We start from the raw sequence: 16,582 nt of genomic DNA, 5'->3' as shown, positions 1-16,582 counted from the left end.
CAGGCGGGGATACTTACCACTATACTAACGAGGAACTGTACAACGGTCGTTCTCCGCGCAGCCGCTATATCACTCTTCGCGCTCAGCGCCCAGCACCGCGCCTCGCCCCCGCCGCGCTGCACCATGGGAGGCGCAGTCCCCGGCCGCGCTGCCCTCGCAGATTCCTATGGCGCGCAGAACTACATTTCCCAGCGGTCCCCGCGCGGCACCACCTCCCTCTGCTCCTCCCTCCCCTCGCAGGTAGGCGGCGCGCGGCCGGCGGTCAGCGTGCAGAGCGCGGGCGATGGCGGCGGCGGACCCCAGCTCCTTCGCGTCCCCCGCCTGCTGCCTCACGCGCCACCTGCACCTGCGCTGCCGCGTCGACTTCGGCGCGCGGGCGCTGCGGGGCGCGGCCGCCTTCACCCTGCGCGCCGAGCGCGAGGCGCTGCGTTGCCTGGTAACGGCGGGGGGGGGGGGCGGGGAGCGACCACCGCAACGGCCGGCGCGGAGCCGCCTCGCTGAGGGGACTGGGATGGGGACGGGGCCGCCGCCTCCCCTCAGGTTCCCCTCAGGTTCCCCTCAGGCTCCCCTCGGGCTCCCCTCAGCCGCTGCCCCGGCCCCTGCCGCCCCCTGCAGCCGCGGCCTGTGCCGGGCCGTTCTGGCCGTTGGGGGTGAGGGGGGAGCCGTGCGTCGCGGCGGTGCTTCGGTTGGCTTTTCCCCCTGCTGTCCCCTCTCGGGGTTGGCGCTGGTGTTTTGGGAAAGCCCGTGCTGTTAATAACGAAGGCCAGGGCTTTATTCAGGTTGCATGTGTGAACGCTGCCTTGTTGGTGCTTGCCTGAAGGGCTTGACTCACAGCAGCCAGTTCCAGGCTGGAAGTCTTGGCAGGCGCCCTTGTATCCTCCTCCTTATTCCACGGCAGCCATGCGAGCTCCGTCGCCTTTGTAGTGTGCTTAGTAACCTCCTGTTTCCCCTTTTGCGCGTTCATAGACAGAAATCAGCCTTCACCTTCCTCTCCCTCCGGTTTGTCAAGTTCCGTGCTACTGTCTTAAAATGCTGATCCCCAGTGTGGTTATTTAATCATTTTGGTTTTACCTAGAAGTATTTAAATCTTCCTTTAGCTTCAGATAGACTTGTCTTTATGATTTGAGGAGCGCTGTGATAATTGTTAGCGCTGTTTAACAAGTAGGTAATATTTGCTTCATTACAGGTCTTGGATACAAAAGACCTCCAGGTATTTAAAGTGACCGCGAATGGACAGGATGCAAAATTTGCTTTTGGAGAAAAACATAAGTTCAAGGGGACCCCCTTGGAAATCACGCTTCCTTTTGAGCTAAGAAGGTATATGTTTACACATTTGCCTGTTTTTTGAGATGCTTTCCAAGCTGTGCTATAAAAGCTGCTTTCCTGTTTGCAAGGTCTTTGTGTAAAGCTTTCAGAGGGACTTGTAAATTAAGGTGTTGAATGTATTTGTTCTACGATGTTGTAGACAAAATTAATATCTGGCCTTCATGATACAGGCAAAGCTTTGGGAGTCTGTACCTGTGTCCTGGTCTCTATTGTAAATGTACAGAGTGGCTTGGTAAAGTAAGCAGTGAAATGATGTGAGCTGTTTCACAGTTGTTCCAGCGCTTTTTATCATTAATGTCCTTCACCTGCCAGAGTTATATCTTGTTTGGAATTGCCCCAGTGTGGAGCATGTGGAGTTCCTGACCCTGTTACTGACTGATCCTGCATTACTGTAGAAGTGCAGGTTGCCCCTACAATTATCTGGGAATATGTTTTCAAGTAATACAAGCTTTATTGTATTGCCTAACCCAAATACTCTAAAAAGAGGAACTTGAATTTTGGCAACACCATGGAGAATGATAATTTACCTCTTTTAAATTGCATGAAATAAAAAGTTGTTGCAAAAGTATGATACAGTTTTGACAGTTTGAGTTGTATGCTACAACTCTGTATCATCTCATGTGCTAAAGCTGAAAGTCCTGATTGTACAAGGAGGTTCCCTTCTTGAATAAAATTGTAAGTTGTTTCTTATCATTTCATTTTCAAAACTGGTTACCATCCCTACAAATTCATCTTTGACTCTAAATTTTTTTTTTCACTCTGTGAATTAGTGCAGTTCACAAACATAAGTGAAGTGGAAGAAAAGAAGCTGTCATAAAAGATCGGTCCCTTCTCGGAGAGCTCTGGTGGTTTGATGTGAAATTGAATGAATGAATGCCTTGGACAAACAGGCAGCAGAGACATAGGGAATTGTTTCTTTTCAGACTTTTCAGATCTGAAAAAAAACTTTCAGATTATTTTAATCACCAGACTTTCTTCTTCTAAGAAAAAACACCTACAAATAGTTTTGAGTCTTGGTTGTAAGAATTTGTAATCTTATCACATGTTACAGTCTTCCATATAAATCGAAATAGAACAGTGATAGGAAAGGTTAAGAGTTACAACTGGAAGTCTGACTGTTCAGTAAACATGTGTGCCTTATGGTAATACAAATTGTTTTTTCTTTTGCTGTCAAATATGTACTTTGGAATGCCTGTTATAAACGAGATATGTATACTTGGTCGACTTATCTAGTGTCTAACAGCTTTGATTGCTGGAGTTTGTTCTGATTTATGATTTGATTATTAATTCGAGAGAAATGCATGTATACACGGAGCTTTCAGATAATAGAAACAAGTACTTCTACCTGCTTTTGCTGTTGGTCATGGTTTTGTTTTGCTTTAAAAAACAAACAAAAAACAAGAGAATTAACTTGTTTTTTTGTTTTGTTTTCTCTTGATAGCAAGCTGATGCTGATCTAGCACAGAGCTGTTAAATTTGACTTAAGTCCTTAAGCCTTAAATTAAATTTAAACTTTTTTTCTCATTAACCTTACTGCTCATAGGGTTTTCTAGTAATTATTATTTATAGTATTTTTTTTCTTCTTAAGGATCACTTCTGCAGAATCAAATATCAACTGCACAATTTAATTATTTTGATTTAAACAATGTGCAAATACTATGTTGTTATGGCATGTAATATATGCTTTTTTATTTGCTTATTGAGTTGAGATTTTATACTTCATTAGATATGTCATTAGATAGTTGTGGGAAAACTGTGTGAACTTAGGTTGTCCAAATAGTTTAAAGAAAAAGTCCATGTTCTCCTTGAACTGTAAAAGAGGAGAAAATGCTGGTTAGTAAAAACAATAATGGAAGTGTCCTTGTGACATCAAAATTGAACTAAACCAGCTATTTTTTATAATCATAACTGGGAGAAGCTGCAGTAATGTGCTATTTGTTTGCATTATCAGTGCTCCTGAGACAGCGCTGCAGACACATTTTCTGGCAAGCTTTGTAGAGGAATGCCAGGAGTGATCACAAGTCCTGTCAAAACTCTCTGACTGTATTCTTTATTGTACAGGGGACAAGAAGCAATTATCGAAATTTCTTTTGAAAGCTCTCCACAGTCTTCAGCTCTTCAATGGTTTACACCAGAGCAAACTTCTGGAAAGAAACACCCATTTCTCTTCAGCCAGTGCCAGGTTGAGTTGACTAATTTTTCTAAGTTGTTTACATATCACAGTTGTTGTTTACATGTCAATTCCCACAGTTTCTAAACAGGAGGGGAAGGCTAGTATGGGACGTGTACAGTAACCTGTAACTTCTAATTGTGTGTGTCAAAGGCCCTAAACAGAAACACTAAAATCAGAACATTGCTGAGATTTTATGTTTGCAGTTTAATAGGTCCAGAACTGCTTTACCTTCTCCAGTATTCTTGCTGAAGAACATCTAGTCCTTTGCAATCAGCATGTGTGATTAATGATGTCTTACCTAATGATTTTTCTTTAGAAAAATCTTTCAGTATAAAACTAGTGTAAGCTATAAATGACAGGAAGTATTGGTTTGTGGATAATGAATTCACTGCAGGAACTGTATAGGTTTCCGATATAATACTGGTTTATTTGTAATCCTTTGTGTAAGAAAGAATGCTACATTTTATGTTTTTTCTTCTAGGCTACCCATTGCAGAGCCATCCTTCCTTGCCAAGATACACCAGCTGTGAAGCTAACATACTATGCAGAGGTAGATGAATCTAAGTCATGTGTGCCTAAATAAATGCCATCACTACAATGAATGATTTTATTTTTGTAGCTGCTAGCATATGGCCTCAAATAAAAAGAGAGAATATTAGACAGTGCGCTTAGCCACATGGTCTAAACTTTTGGGTAGACCTGTGTGGTGCCAGGAGTTGGACTTGATGATCCTTATGGGTCCCCTGCAACTCGGGATATTCTATGATTCTATGACTTTTAGCTTACTGCAAGAGCCAAAAATGTGCTTATCTTCTCTTTAGCACTTATTTAGGCATCATCTCTTTTTCATTCACATGTATCTTTATGTCTAAAAGAAAAAAAGTTCTGCAGTAGGAAAAAATACAGTCTTAAACCAGGAAGGTCTGACAGTCAAACAACAAAGCGTTGCGAAGTAAAAATACTTGAAGTTACTTCATATATATCTAATACTTTCTGGTACAGAGTTGGGGCACCTTTGCAGAGTTGTCATAAGTAGTCCAATTGTTTTAAAGAAGCACAAAGACAGATGTGCATTGTGATGATTAGTAGTTTAAAGAAAGTGAAACTTTGAACGTTTGTCAGAGGTGGTCCTTTTGGTTAATTAACTATTGTCCTAAGTCAATATTTTCTATACGGCATATTCTACCTGAAGGGGAAGATTTTCAGATAGAACAAATCAGGGCTATTCTTTTGCTCTAGCTGCTTGTAGTATATTATATACTCCCGTATGCCAACTGAGTTCCTCATGGTTGCACAACCTTCTTTCAGGTATCTGTTCCTAAAGAGCTGGTGGCTCTTATGAGTGCTAATCGTGATGGAGAAATGCCTGACCCAGAGGACAGCAGTCGGAAGATATACCGTTTCAGGCAGGATGTGAGTGCTACAGGCTAGTAGAGGGGTTCCTAATGTCTTTTTTCCTAACTCTTGCAGTTTACAGCCAGTTCAGATATGTTTTTGATATCACCAGTAAATCAAGTGATGGACAATAGGTTCGATCCAGTAGGTGTTGGTGATGTTTCCTGGTTATCTGGAATTCCCAGAAAAGCCTGATGATTTTTGTGGAAATGTTTAATACGCTGAAAGCTAGTACTGTGGAAACACCTCTGCCTGCATTGATTCTTGGGAACTAATGGGTGGGATTTAATAGCATGGGAGTGAATTTTGAAAACCAGATCCTGCGAATTTTAAGCTTACCAAGATTTTTGCAGTGAAGCTGAACATTGGAATCAAATTAAACTTGAAGCGGTGCACATTCTGACAACAGAGACTATTAAAAAGGTGAAAACTTTGGCTTTTATGGGAAGTGTCTCTAGCTAATTAAAAAATGACTGTTTTTAGAATGAAGTTTCATTAAGTGGTGCAGCTAGTTTAATGATTCCAGTGTTCCTACAGTGGCAGTCTCAATTTACTCTCCTGGCTTTTTTGTTCTTTGCTTTTGGGGTTACAGCTCTGGCGTGTATGGGATCTCTTAGTGAGCTTAGTTCATTTTGCTGAACAGGCAGAAAAAAATGAAAAACCTTAGTAAGTTGATCTGGACTACTGGAGAGTCTGAATAAGTGCGTGGAAGGGTGGATGGACAGACTTGAGTGGCTGGGGAGAGGGGCTGGAGAGAGGAGTGGAGCCTCAACTGCAGAAGCTGTTGGGTTGATTTGGCTGCGTGGTGAAACTTGAGAGAGGGGAGAGGAGAGGAAAAAAGAAAAAAAGTGTTCACCTTATCTGGGAGCTCTTCAATACAGTACCTGCTCTGTAGAGCCAAAAACCTTTGCAACTCTTGGTCTAGTTTGTAAGATGTCTGTTGCATGTTATCTGCTTCCATAAAGTTTAGTAACACTGGAGTTAGTTTGGAAAACTAATTTTCTTTTGAACAGTAACCAAACCTGGTCCTGTGCTATGCTACAGCTACAGGATTTTTCTTTTCAAGCAGAAATGGTATTTAAAAGTTTGTGGCCTTTACCTGAAAGATCAATGAAACAGGTACTTTCAGATAAAGGAATATCATTTGGGGGAAAAATGCCTTTATCATAATGTAAGACAGAAAGCTGTGGAGAAATGTACATTCTTCTTTGTTTACATAACTTTGTTTTTCTTTGAATCAATGATATTGATAGCTCACTTTACAATAAGTCTTTTTTTCGTGTTCATATTTAGGTTCCCATACCTTGCTACTTGATTGCTTTAGTGGTAGGAGCTTTAGAAAGCAGGTGAGTGAATCAATATAAAGTAAATAATAATAATTGCTTTTTAAAAAAATCTTCAGAGTATTTAATTTGTTCTACAGTGCTGCGCCTTGCTGAATTTATTACTGTCTTGTGAAATCTTTGTATCAAACCATATGCATCTTGATTCACTCTTGCATCGTTTTTCTATTGAATATACTTTTGCTGTAAGATAAAGAAATACTCTGAAGACTTTGGAGTTGATTGAAATCTCCCAAGGGCATTTTAAGCTGAAGGAATAGTAGTATCTTTTTCCTCTTGTAACAGATAGGCCTGATTATGTACAAAAGGGAGAAAATGAAATTTTCAGCCTCATTGCTTGTCTGCACAAGAATGTGTTAAGCTAGCCCATAATAATGCTTGTTTAATAGGGCTTACAGCATCTTACAATCTGTAAATGTGTTGCCCATTTATTTGTCCTGAGCAGTGGATATTTATGGCTTGTTTGTTTTCTAAAGCTTCTTCTAGTGTCACTTTAGCAATGGAGAGGGAGATTGTAACAAGTTTCTTCAGCATCATGGGTTTCTCATGAGCACATTAAACGTATGCTGTCCGTGTTAGCTTCCCATGGAATGATTTCCCATTCATCATGTCTTGCTGGCATTTTCACTTTCAACAGGCAGATTGGTCCAAGGACACTGGTGTGGGCTGAAAAGGAGTTAGTGGATAAGTCAGCCTATGAATTTGCTGAGGTAGGTAATTAACAGAACTGTTTTGTCAACTATTTGTTTTACATGGTAATGGAAAAGGAACTGGCTCCAGCTTCAGGTTTTGTCCAGATTTGTTCATCCGTAGTCCTCCTTTTTCTGCTTTCCACCACAAAAAAATGCTGCTCTCTTCCAGCACAGCACAAAACTCTTACTGAACAAAAGTATTGATGTGCAGCATTGTGCTCATTTTACATGTGGGGCTTCCCAAGGTCAAAGAGAATGAAGTGTGGGGTCAGTAGCTTATAACTTGTGTAGTGTTTGTAGTCAGAAATCGCATTAGAAACTAACGGGAATTCTTGTTTCAGACTGAAGCTATGCTGCAAACAGCAGAAGATTTAGCAGGACCCTATGTGTGGGGACAGTATGACTTGTTAGTCTTACCACCTTCTTTTCCTTATGGTGGCATGGAGAACCCTTGTCTTACTTTTGTGACTCCAACGCTATTGGTAAGTGTAACGCTGACAAAATTCAGCTTTTCCTTAGAACTTGCTCATCTGTCAAGTGATGGATGTTAATTTACAGACTGCTAATCTTCCCCCTCCCCCCCTCCCCGAGAACTGTAAATTTTTCTGTCCCCTTTGGAGTTTAGGGATCATGCCTGGAACTGCAGTAAGTGGTGTATATTGAGTTTTACTTGAACTGACAACTACCTTGTCTTACCTTGTCTTTTTTTTGTTTTGTTTTTAGGCAGGTGATCGATCTCTATCAAATGTAAGTGCACAATAAGTTCATGTCTTCAAGCAGAACATAGGTTGAATTTGCATCTTAGCTTTGTAATGGATATCTGCAAACTTAGTCTCTTGTTCGTTGGGGGAATTAAAAGCTAATGCAGTGATTCAAGAAGTCTTACAAAGTGAGTTTTAGTTATAAGTAAACCCTAGAGAAATTGGAGATATATCCATTTTTTATACATTCACTTATGAAACAAACAGATGAAAATAACATGACTGTATACATAGGGGACTGACTGAAGTCTGCTGCTCAGTTGCAGTCTTCTTGTCCTGTATGCTTAAAATCACAACCATATTGATTTAATCTGAATTGTTTGTAGGAAGTTTCTTTCTCTATATACCTATCTACCTACTGGAACTCGCATTGGGTACGTTAAAGTGGAAATCATGAGAACGACGTGAATAAATCCTTGTTTTGTCTGGGAAGATGAGTACTCTGGATGCTGTTTTATCTCTTTAAGTCTCTCTTACCAGACTGATATACTGCTTAAAAAGTGAATATGATTCCCTATATGATGTTTCTTGCAAGAAAACTGAAATATTAGACATGGGTACATTTTGCATCACTATCCTGCTTTCTGTTTGCTATTTTAGAACGTCCCAGCCCTGCATTGTTTGCTTTTGTGGGAAAGTAATACTAGTTCATGGCTTGCCATGTATCCAACGTTCTGTAATACAACTTCATAAACGAGTGCCTGCATGGTACTATCAGAGGAATTATTTTTGTTAATCAGTGTGGCTCTATGACTTGCAAGCTACAAATTCAAATTATTTCCGGAGAAGGTTCATTCAAAGGCATTGTTAGTCCTTTAAATAATATTTATATGGATAAGTTTACAGATCCAATATATACAATATCAGTTGGCTTTGTGAACAGAGTGCAGTAATCCTGCTAGGATTTTTCCTTTCTATAAGGATTTGATCATTTGTTTTCAAGAGGAGTCTAAACAGTAAGACTGTCACTGTTTTTCTGCGTTTTAGGTTATTGCCCATGAAATCTCTCATAGCTGGACAGGAAACTTGGTAACAAACAAAACATGGGAGCACTTCTGGTAGGTATGATATTCAATGCAATGTAATGCAAACCATGTATTAAAAATAATCTATAAAAAGACCAATGAAATGAGTTTTGCTGTCCTACCAGTGCTGACATTATCTATGTACTTCCAGGCTGAATGAGGGACATACTGTATACCTGGAACGCAGGATTGGTGGTCGGTTGTTTGGTGAGCAGTTCAGGCACTTTCAAGCCCTTGGTGGTTGGAGAGAACTGCAAAATACAGTGAGTATGTTAAAAGTTTTGACAACTTTTGTTTTAGGTATATACCTAAATAAAATAAAGGTGATTTCACGTTTCCCACAAATAAGACTTATCTAGTCAGCTTTCCTAACGCCTTCTTACTAAAGGTGCACGACGTTGATTACAAGGTATACGTTGTCTTCCTAATGCTTAATATGCTTAGAGAATAGGTTAAGCATTTTGAAACATTTCAAGCTGTTCTGTAAGGGTGGACATCTTTCCAGGCTCTCTTGGTTGTTACTGATGTGGCTAAACTGTAGTATTAAAACTGTAATATTGTTATCTGTTAGCATACTAATTGGCAGCTGAAAGTTTGTCAAAATTGTAGAGTCATGGAATCGTTTAAGTTGGAAAAGACCTTCAGGGTCATACAATCCAACCGTCAACCCAACCTGCCAAGCCCCATCACTGAACTATGTCCCTTAGTGCCACCAGCTTATCTGTGAGCAAAAGTGCAGAATTGCCAGTGCTAAATGCAAATAATGGATTTATTTTTTCCTGCATGCTGAGTTATAACCGAGAGTATTCCAGATCTGTTGCTGTCCAAGAGGGTTGTTTAGTTTCATGGTTAGGTACCATAGTTAAACTTCAGTTTTCAGATTTCTTGTCTGTGATAACGTAGCTCCTTCTCACTGTGTTTGGTGATGCAGTTTGCATATTTTATTGTTTCCTTACTGTTGTTTTTTTTTATACCACATATTTAGAGTGAGTAATTTGTTCAGTAGTTTGTTAAGAAAGGGATAAATATTTTACCAGGTGATCATGACTGCAACAAATGTGACTGTAATTAACTACTTTGGGATGATGAGGTGATCTCTAGCTTGGATTGATGATACCCGTAGAAATAGGATTAGTGGTGACTTGCAAAAATGTTAGTCTTTCTAGATTCATGTATTTTCTTTTATCTTTGTCACAGATAAAAACTCTTGGAGATACAAATCCCATAACTAACCTCGTCCCTGATCTGAGTGACATTGATCTTGATGCAGCCTATTCATCTGTTCCATATGAGAAAGGCTTTGCTTTGCTTTTTCACCTTGAGCAACTTCTTGGAGGACCAGGTAGGTGTTGGTCAGACTTAAAATGTGTATGTTTATGTTTATGTTTATGTTTATATTTATGTTTATGTTTATATTTATGTTTATGTTTATATTTATGTTTATGTTTATATTTATGTTTATGTTTATATTTATGTTTATGTTTATATTTATGTTTATGTTTATATTTATGTTTATGTTTATATTTATGTTTATGTTTATATTTATGTTTATGTTTATATTTATGTTTATGTTTATATTTATGTTTATGTTTATATTTATGTTTATGTTTATATTTATGTTTATGTTTATATTTATGTTTATATTCCATTTTAATTTCAAATGTTGAAACAATTGTTCTTTCTAATTGTTAGATGTCTTCATGGGCTTCTTGAAGGCTTACATTCAGCAGTTTGCTTATAAGAGCGTAGGAACTGATGAGTGGAAGAAGTTCTTGTACTCCTACTTCAAGGATAAGGTTGGATTGTGTTTAAAACCTTTCAATTATATAAAACTATGATATAACTCAGGAATTACCTTCTTTAAGGACCAGTTCTTCTTTCTCCTCTTTATTTTGATCTCAATGCAATGCAGTCTGGAATCTTACAAAGATGGGTTTGCATTATGATGCTTTTTCTTTTTTTCCTAGAGGTATTTTATTTCTATTATGTTTTGTTTTTGAAGTACTGTGTATAAGATTCTCCAAGTTGGAGGGATATTAGGGGGGGGGAAAGTCAGATTGAAATTAGACTTCATAGGGTATGCTTTTGTCTAAAAATAACACTTAAAATCCAGTCAGAATTTGTGTCGCTTGTAGGTAGATATTCTTGATAAAGTTGACTGGAACTCTTGGATGCACGCTCCAGGAATGCCACCGGTGAAGCCTACGTAAGCGTTTTTGTTTGTTTATAATACATTTCTCTTGTTCAGATTGCACATGATTTTTCAAACAGTCATGAAGCAGTTTGTAAACAGGGTAGAAGTCTTCCCATAAACCTTTTATTAGAAAATGTCCTTGCACTATGCAAAAATAGATGTTTATATAGAACAAAGTGTTGCTGTTACATTTTTTTATTTGTTTGTTTGTTTGTTTTGCTGGTGAAAATTCATTTTACTTTGAAATTTGCCAGGAAAGGTATATTTTTTTCCCTTAATAGTCTGTTACAACATCTAAGTGAAAAGAGAGCGTTACTGTAATATATGTTCAATATACTTGGAAATACCAATCATTATAGAGGTGTGTGAGATCAATGTATAGTGTCACCTATGCACAAGATGCTTGTAACTAAAACTAAAATACATTTCATGATAACTGAATGTTTGTGAATTATATTGCCATATTGAGTTGGAGCCTACAATGAACAGAAGTGGAGACATTTGAAAACAATTTCTAAGCATTCTTGTAAAAACATTACAGAAGCGTTTTGTGTTTCCAAAGTGTGATCCTTTGTTTTTAATCTCTGACAGATACGATATGACACTAGCAAATGCCTGCGTTGCCTTGAGCCAAAGATGGATCAAAGTGAGTGGTTCAAGAATTCTGCTAATATCTCTGTGTCTTGAAAAGCTAATTTTCTGTACACAAAGTGAGTCATTCTCTTCTGGAATCTGTCATTTGCTGAGAGAGAATGCATTTATTATGGTGATAGTATTGCTGCCAGGGATTTTGCATTCTGTATACTAGCCTTTCATCATGGAGTCTGTGGACTTACTACAACTTGTGTACGTGAAGTGCAGTACTTTTTTTTTTTTTTTTCCCCAAGGCACACAGCCAGCTTTGTGTTACATGTATGTAACAACCAAACTGGGAATGTTCTTTTTGAAACCCTGTTATTATGGCTTGATGAGAAACATAAAAAGAGGTATCTCTATGTTACTGATTATATAGCAATAATACCTCTACGTTACACTAGGGCTAGGAAGTATTTCTCATCAAAACTTAAAATGCATAAATTGTAATAAATACCTAATAACCATACAATTATCTCATAATTTTTACCATTAAACTCATACAACTAACAAAGGATTCAATGTACCTTCCTTTTGTTGGCCTTGTGGCTTTTCACTCTACTTGTATATTGTCTTTAACTTTTTCTATAAAATTTTACACTGAGAAAACAAAGTATTTGATTTTCATGTGACTTTAATAGAAAGATAGGGGAGACAGAAAGATCAGTGGAGAGAAAACAAGTAGAAGTGAAAGTAAGGAAATACCAAGTGTCAGACAATGGCTTACCTCCTACCAGTAGAATCTTGTAGTATCTACTGTGCAGACACAAATTGATGTGTTTTTATGGGAAATAGAGCAAAAGGAAATGCAGATGTTGAAACAAAGTTACACCTGTTTGTGCTTTAAAATACCTATTAGAAACTTAAGTAAACCATTCTCTTTTAGGCAAAAGAGAGTGATTTGGGCTCATTCAGCTCGGCAGACCTGAAGGGAATGTCATCTCATCAGCTGATCGAGTTCCTGGGACAGTTGCTGCTGGAGGTAAAAGCATGCCTGTGGTAACCTGATTCTTGTATCACAAAAGCAGGCACAGAAGACCAAATGTTCTTTGGAATTAAATGTTCTCTTAAGTCTTGCTAAAATAACCTGCTCTAACCATACGTAGTCTCTAAAAGCATCAGCCCTACTTACCTTTTGGTCCTTCAGCTGATGAACAACATGTGAACTACTGTGGATTGAAAAATAAAAACAAAACTAGAAGGTGCTTGAATTTGTCTGTATGTGGTGTTTGCGACCTGCAAATGAGCTATAAATGCTGTAAATGAAACAGAATGAAATTAGTTCAAGATTTGTACGTTTTGGTAGTACTGGATGTGGGAATTTGCTAACCATTGCACTTATTCCTTGCCCCTTCTCTAATGTTCTGAAGAGGTGAAAGGAGCAAATTCAAATATTTATCATGGTAAGCTTTTAAATCCTTTGTAGCATCAATCTTCTTAAATGAACTTGTTTATTTTTGGAGTGTGTGGAATGAGGCATGCCTCTGTCTTATTTCTGACTATGCAATTTCCTTTTTTAGGCTCCTCTTCCAGTGTCACATGTTAAACGAATGCAGCAAGTATATGACTTCAATGCTATAACTAATTCTGAAATACGATTCAGGTTTGTTCTAGTATGGACATTTTTTCTCACTTTAAATGCTTCCATAAAACAAACTGTCCTGCCTCAGAAATGATCTGAGCTATACTGTTTTATAGCTCTGATGCAGTCATTACTATTTATGTGTATGTGTAAACCTGCTTACCAGAGCAGTATTGTTACTTATAAATTGGGTAAATATAGTCTAGTAGAACAACAGGAAGGGAGCAGTGGATTAGCTGTGCTTTATTCACATCTGTCATGCTTGCAAAGGAACCTGATGACATGATAACTTATTTTGGGGGTGGTATTGGATAATACACTAATGAGCCTCTCTTTGACTCAAAGATATTGAAAAATCTTTCAATTTGTCAGTCAGGACTAGATCTTTCGGGCTGGCCTAATGAGTTCTGTTGATGTGCTGGTGTGTGTGTGTTTGTTTTTGTTTGCTTGTTTTGTGTTTATTTTCCAACACAACTCTTTTTTGTCACATTTTAATGCCTGCTATTACAAAGCTTTTGTCTCTTCAAAATAAGCACATATCAAGAGAAGTCTCTAAACAAATAGGGAAAGCCTTCTGCTACATGGCTTGATTTTTTATGCCATCCTAACTTCTTTTTTGTATGTGCATTGTTACAACAGGCCATGTGTTTAAAAATAAATACTTTTTTAAAATTTTTTTGTTTGTTTGTTTGGGAACAAAAGTAATCTTCACAAATATTTAGAAGAATTACATACTTTGCTATTGTTACATACTTGGGTACATTTGTGGTAGTGATAGTTATTCTGCCTTATTGCTAAATTAGAGTTCTTCATTCCTTATCATTAACAAAACAAAAAGTTTTTAAGCATACAGTATAGTTCTTGTAAGTATAGTTCTTGTTTCTTGAAAGAGTATTTTCTTATATTTTTAAAACAAAACCTGATGAGGTTTTGTTTGTGTTTTTCTTCAAGTTTTTTGGTAACTTGGTCAAATGTGGAAAGTACTTTATAATTCAGCTCTGAGTGATGCAACCGGATGCTACTCTAACATAAACAAAATTATATATATAGCCACAGTAAAAAGACAATTTTGGAGAAACTTGGAAACTTTTTTTTTGTGTTTTATGAGAAAGTCCACTTTGTAACGTGCCACTCAGACACTAAATATTTTATATTGCACTTATGTTAGTATTTTATATATGCTGAAATTCTAGTCCATGAGCACACAGCACTGTCTATGGCATTTATGGAAAGAGAATCATAAGACAACTGCAAATGAAAAATAACATTTTCTTTTTTTTTTTTTTTCAGATGGCTACGCCTCTGTATCCAGTCCAAGTGGGAAGAAGCTATTCCTCTGGCTCTAAAAATGGCAACAGATCAAGGGAGGATGAAGTTTACTCGGCCCTTGTTCAGGTAAAAGTAATCTCCAAATTGTAGGAGCTAACAATGTTGGCATTTTTAGTATAAAGGAATATATGTCTTGACACTGTGTTGTTATATTTTATAGTGATAAAACGATTTTCTATATACTGCCAACAAGCTTATCTTCAGAGTCACGTTCCACTTGCTGACTTTTTAAGAGAGGAAACACTAGTTTCTCAATATGTCTCTTAATGTGAGGCTGTCAAGATAAAAGTAAAACTTTGAGAAAAATCTGCATTATACTGTTTTTTCACGGATTCTTTTTTTGTAACGCTGTGCTTTTTTGTTTTGTTTTGTTTTTTCAGGGATCTCTACAATTTTGACAAGTCTCGAGATCTGACTGTCAAGACATTCCTAGAGCACAAAGCCTGTATGCACCCGGTCACATCAATGCTTGTGGGCAAAGACTTGAAACAGGATCAGTGACAAGTTTATTGATTGCTTTGAAATTTTCTAGTTGCTGAAAAAAGACTGATACTGCAAACCATTCATATGTGTGCTTGATTATGCCATAAATGATCTGCTGCTTTGGTACTAATTTAGCTTAAAATGAACTTTCTGAATCAAATTTGGTACTTTCTATTTTGTACCTCCCAAGTATTACTGCAAAATCACTAAATCTCTGGAACTGGGAGAACGGTTTTCTTACAAGCAATTCATGGAACATGCAAAGAAGCTGTATAAGATGTAGTGAATCATGGAATTTAAAAACATGGAAAATTAACTGGTGGATGGCATAACTCTTTGTGCATAGCTTTCTTTTTTTTTCACAGTAATATGAAAATAACTTCAAGTATCTGACAACTGAAAAATAAATCTTTTTATTGCTCAGTCTACTTGTCTGTGTGTTGATCTGTACAAAAAGTGTCAGAATAATAGAATTATAGGATCATTAAGGTTGGAAACGACCTACCTCCATGATCATGTGGTCCAATTGTCCAACTAAATTGTCCAACTGCCCACTAAACCGTGTCCCTAAGCATCACGTCTACCCTTTCCTGAAACACCCCCAGGGACAGTGACTCCACCACCTCCCCTCCAGTGCCTGACTGCTCTTTCTGAGAAGAAATGTCTCCTCATCTCCAACCTGAACCTCCCCTGGTGCGACTTGAGGCCATTCCCTCCAGTCCTATCACTAGTTACCTGCAAGAAGAGGCTGACCCCCAGCTCCCCACCCCTTCCTTTCAGGTAGTTGTAGAGAGCAATAAGGTCTCCCCTGAGCCTCCTCTTCTGCAGCCTAAACAACCCCAGTTCCTTCAGCTGCTCCCCACAGGACCTATGCTCCGGACCCTTCACCAGCTTCGTAGCCCTTCTCTGGACACGCTCCAGGGCCTCCATGTCCTTGTAGTGAGGGGCCCAAAGCTGAACACAGCACTCGAGGTGTGGCCTCACCAGAGCAGAGCACAGGGGGGTGATCATCTCCCTGCTCCTGCTGGCTGCACTATTCCTGATGCAAGTCAGGATGCCACTTGCCTTCTTGGCCACCTGGGCACACTGCTGGCTCGTGTTCAGGTGAGCATCCACCAACACCCCCAGAGCCTTTTCCTCTGCACAGCTTTCCAGCCACTCTGCCCCAAGCCTGTAGCACTGTGTGGGGTTGTGCCAAAGTGTAGTACCTGGCACTTGGTTTTGTTGAACCCCATTGGCCTCAGCCCATCGTTCCAATTCCCTTATTTACTCTCCTGTGTTGTAGGAGAATATTTTCCACTGGTGTGAATTACTATGAGTATAATAGGACTTTGAAGACCTAAACGGATTATAGCGTTTTACTGAAAGCTGAGGAAAAAATCTGCATAGCCACATTTATCATGGCTTTCTTACATTAGTCAGTTCTTTACATCACTCACAATACAGTTGTTTTACTTTTTCATTGCTATTGGATCTTTCGTTGTGTACTATTACTATGAATTGTCTGAAATACTTTTGTTCTCTTTCTTTAGCAAACCTGGCGTTTTTACCATATTTCATATTTAATGCCTTGCTATGCTTTTTAGAGACTTAAAATTTTTCAACCCACTATATATTTTTAAAACTTCTAATTATTGCAGCGGACT

General features: G+C 38.5%; 1 protein-coding gene across 1 annotated transcript; it reads left to right on the top strand.

Moving 5' to 3' along the window:
* The first annotated feature begins 244 nt into the window (after nt 1-244).
* On the top strand, nt 245-15,359 carry LTA4H (leukotriene A4 hydrolase). The gene is made up of 19 exons (XM_084496491.1): nt 245-436; nt 1,187-1,317; nt 3,388-3,508; nt 3,981-4,049; nt 4,808-4,912; nt 6,188-6,240; nt 6,875-6,947; nt 7,271-7,411; nt 7,653-7,676; nt 8,678-8,748; nt 8,867-8,978; nt 9,913-10,057; nt 10,408-10,511; nt 10,851-10,921; nt 11,501-11,555; nt 12,429-12,524; nt 13,063-13,145; nt 14,415-14,519; nt 14,834-15,359. The coding sequence occupies exons 1-19, from the start codon at nt 284-286 to the stop codon at nt 14,952-14,954; spliced, it is 1,833 nt and encodes a 610-aa protein (XP_084352617.1). The 5' UTR covers nt 245-283; the 3' UTR covers nt 14,955-15,359.
* Nucleotides 15,360-16,582: the final 1,223 nt, after the last annotated feature.

Source organism: Aythya ferina, assembly GCF_964211825.1.
Source record: "Aythya ferina genome assembly, chromosome: 1".
Lineage (NCBI taxonomy): Eukaryota > Metazoa > Chordata > Aves > Anseriformes > Anatidae > Aythya > Aythya ferina.
The sequence above is the reverse complement of the archived record's forward strand: the minus strand, read 5'-3'. Positions and strand labels throughout refer to the sequence as shown.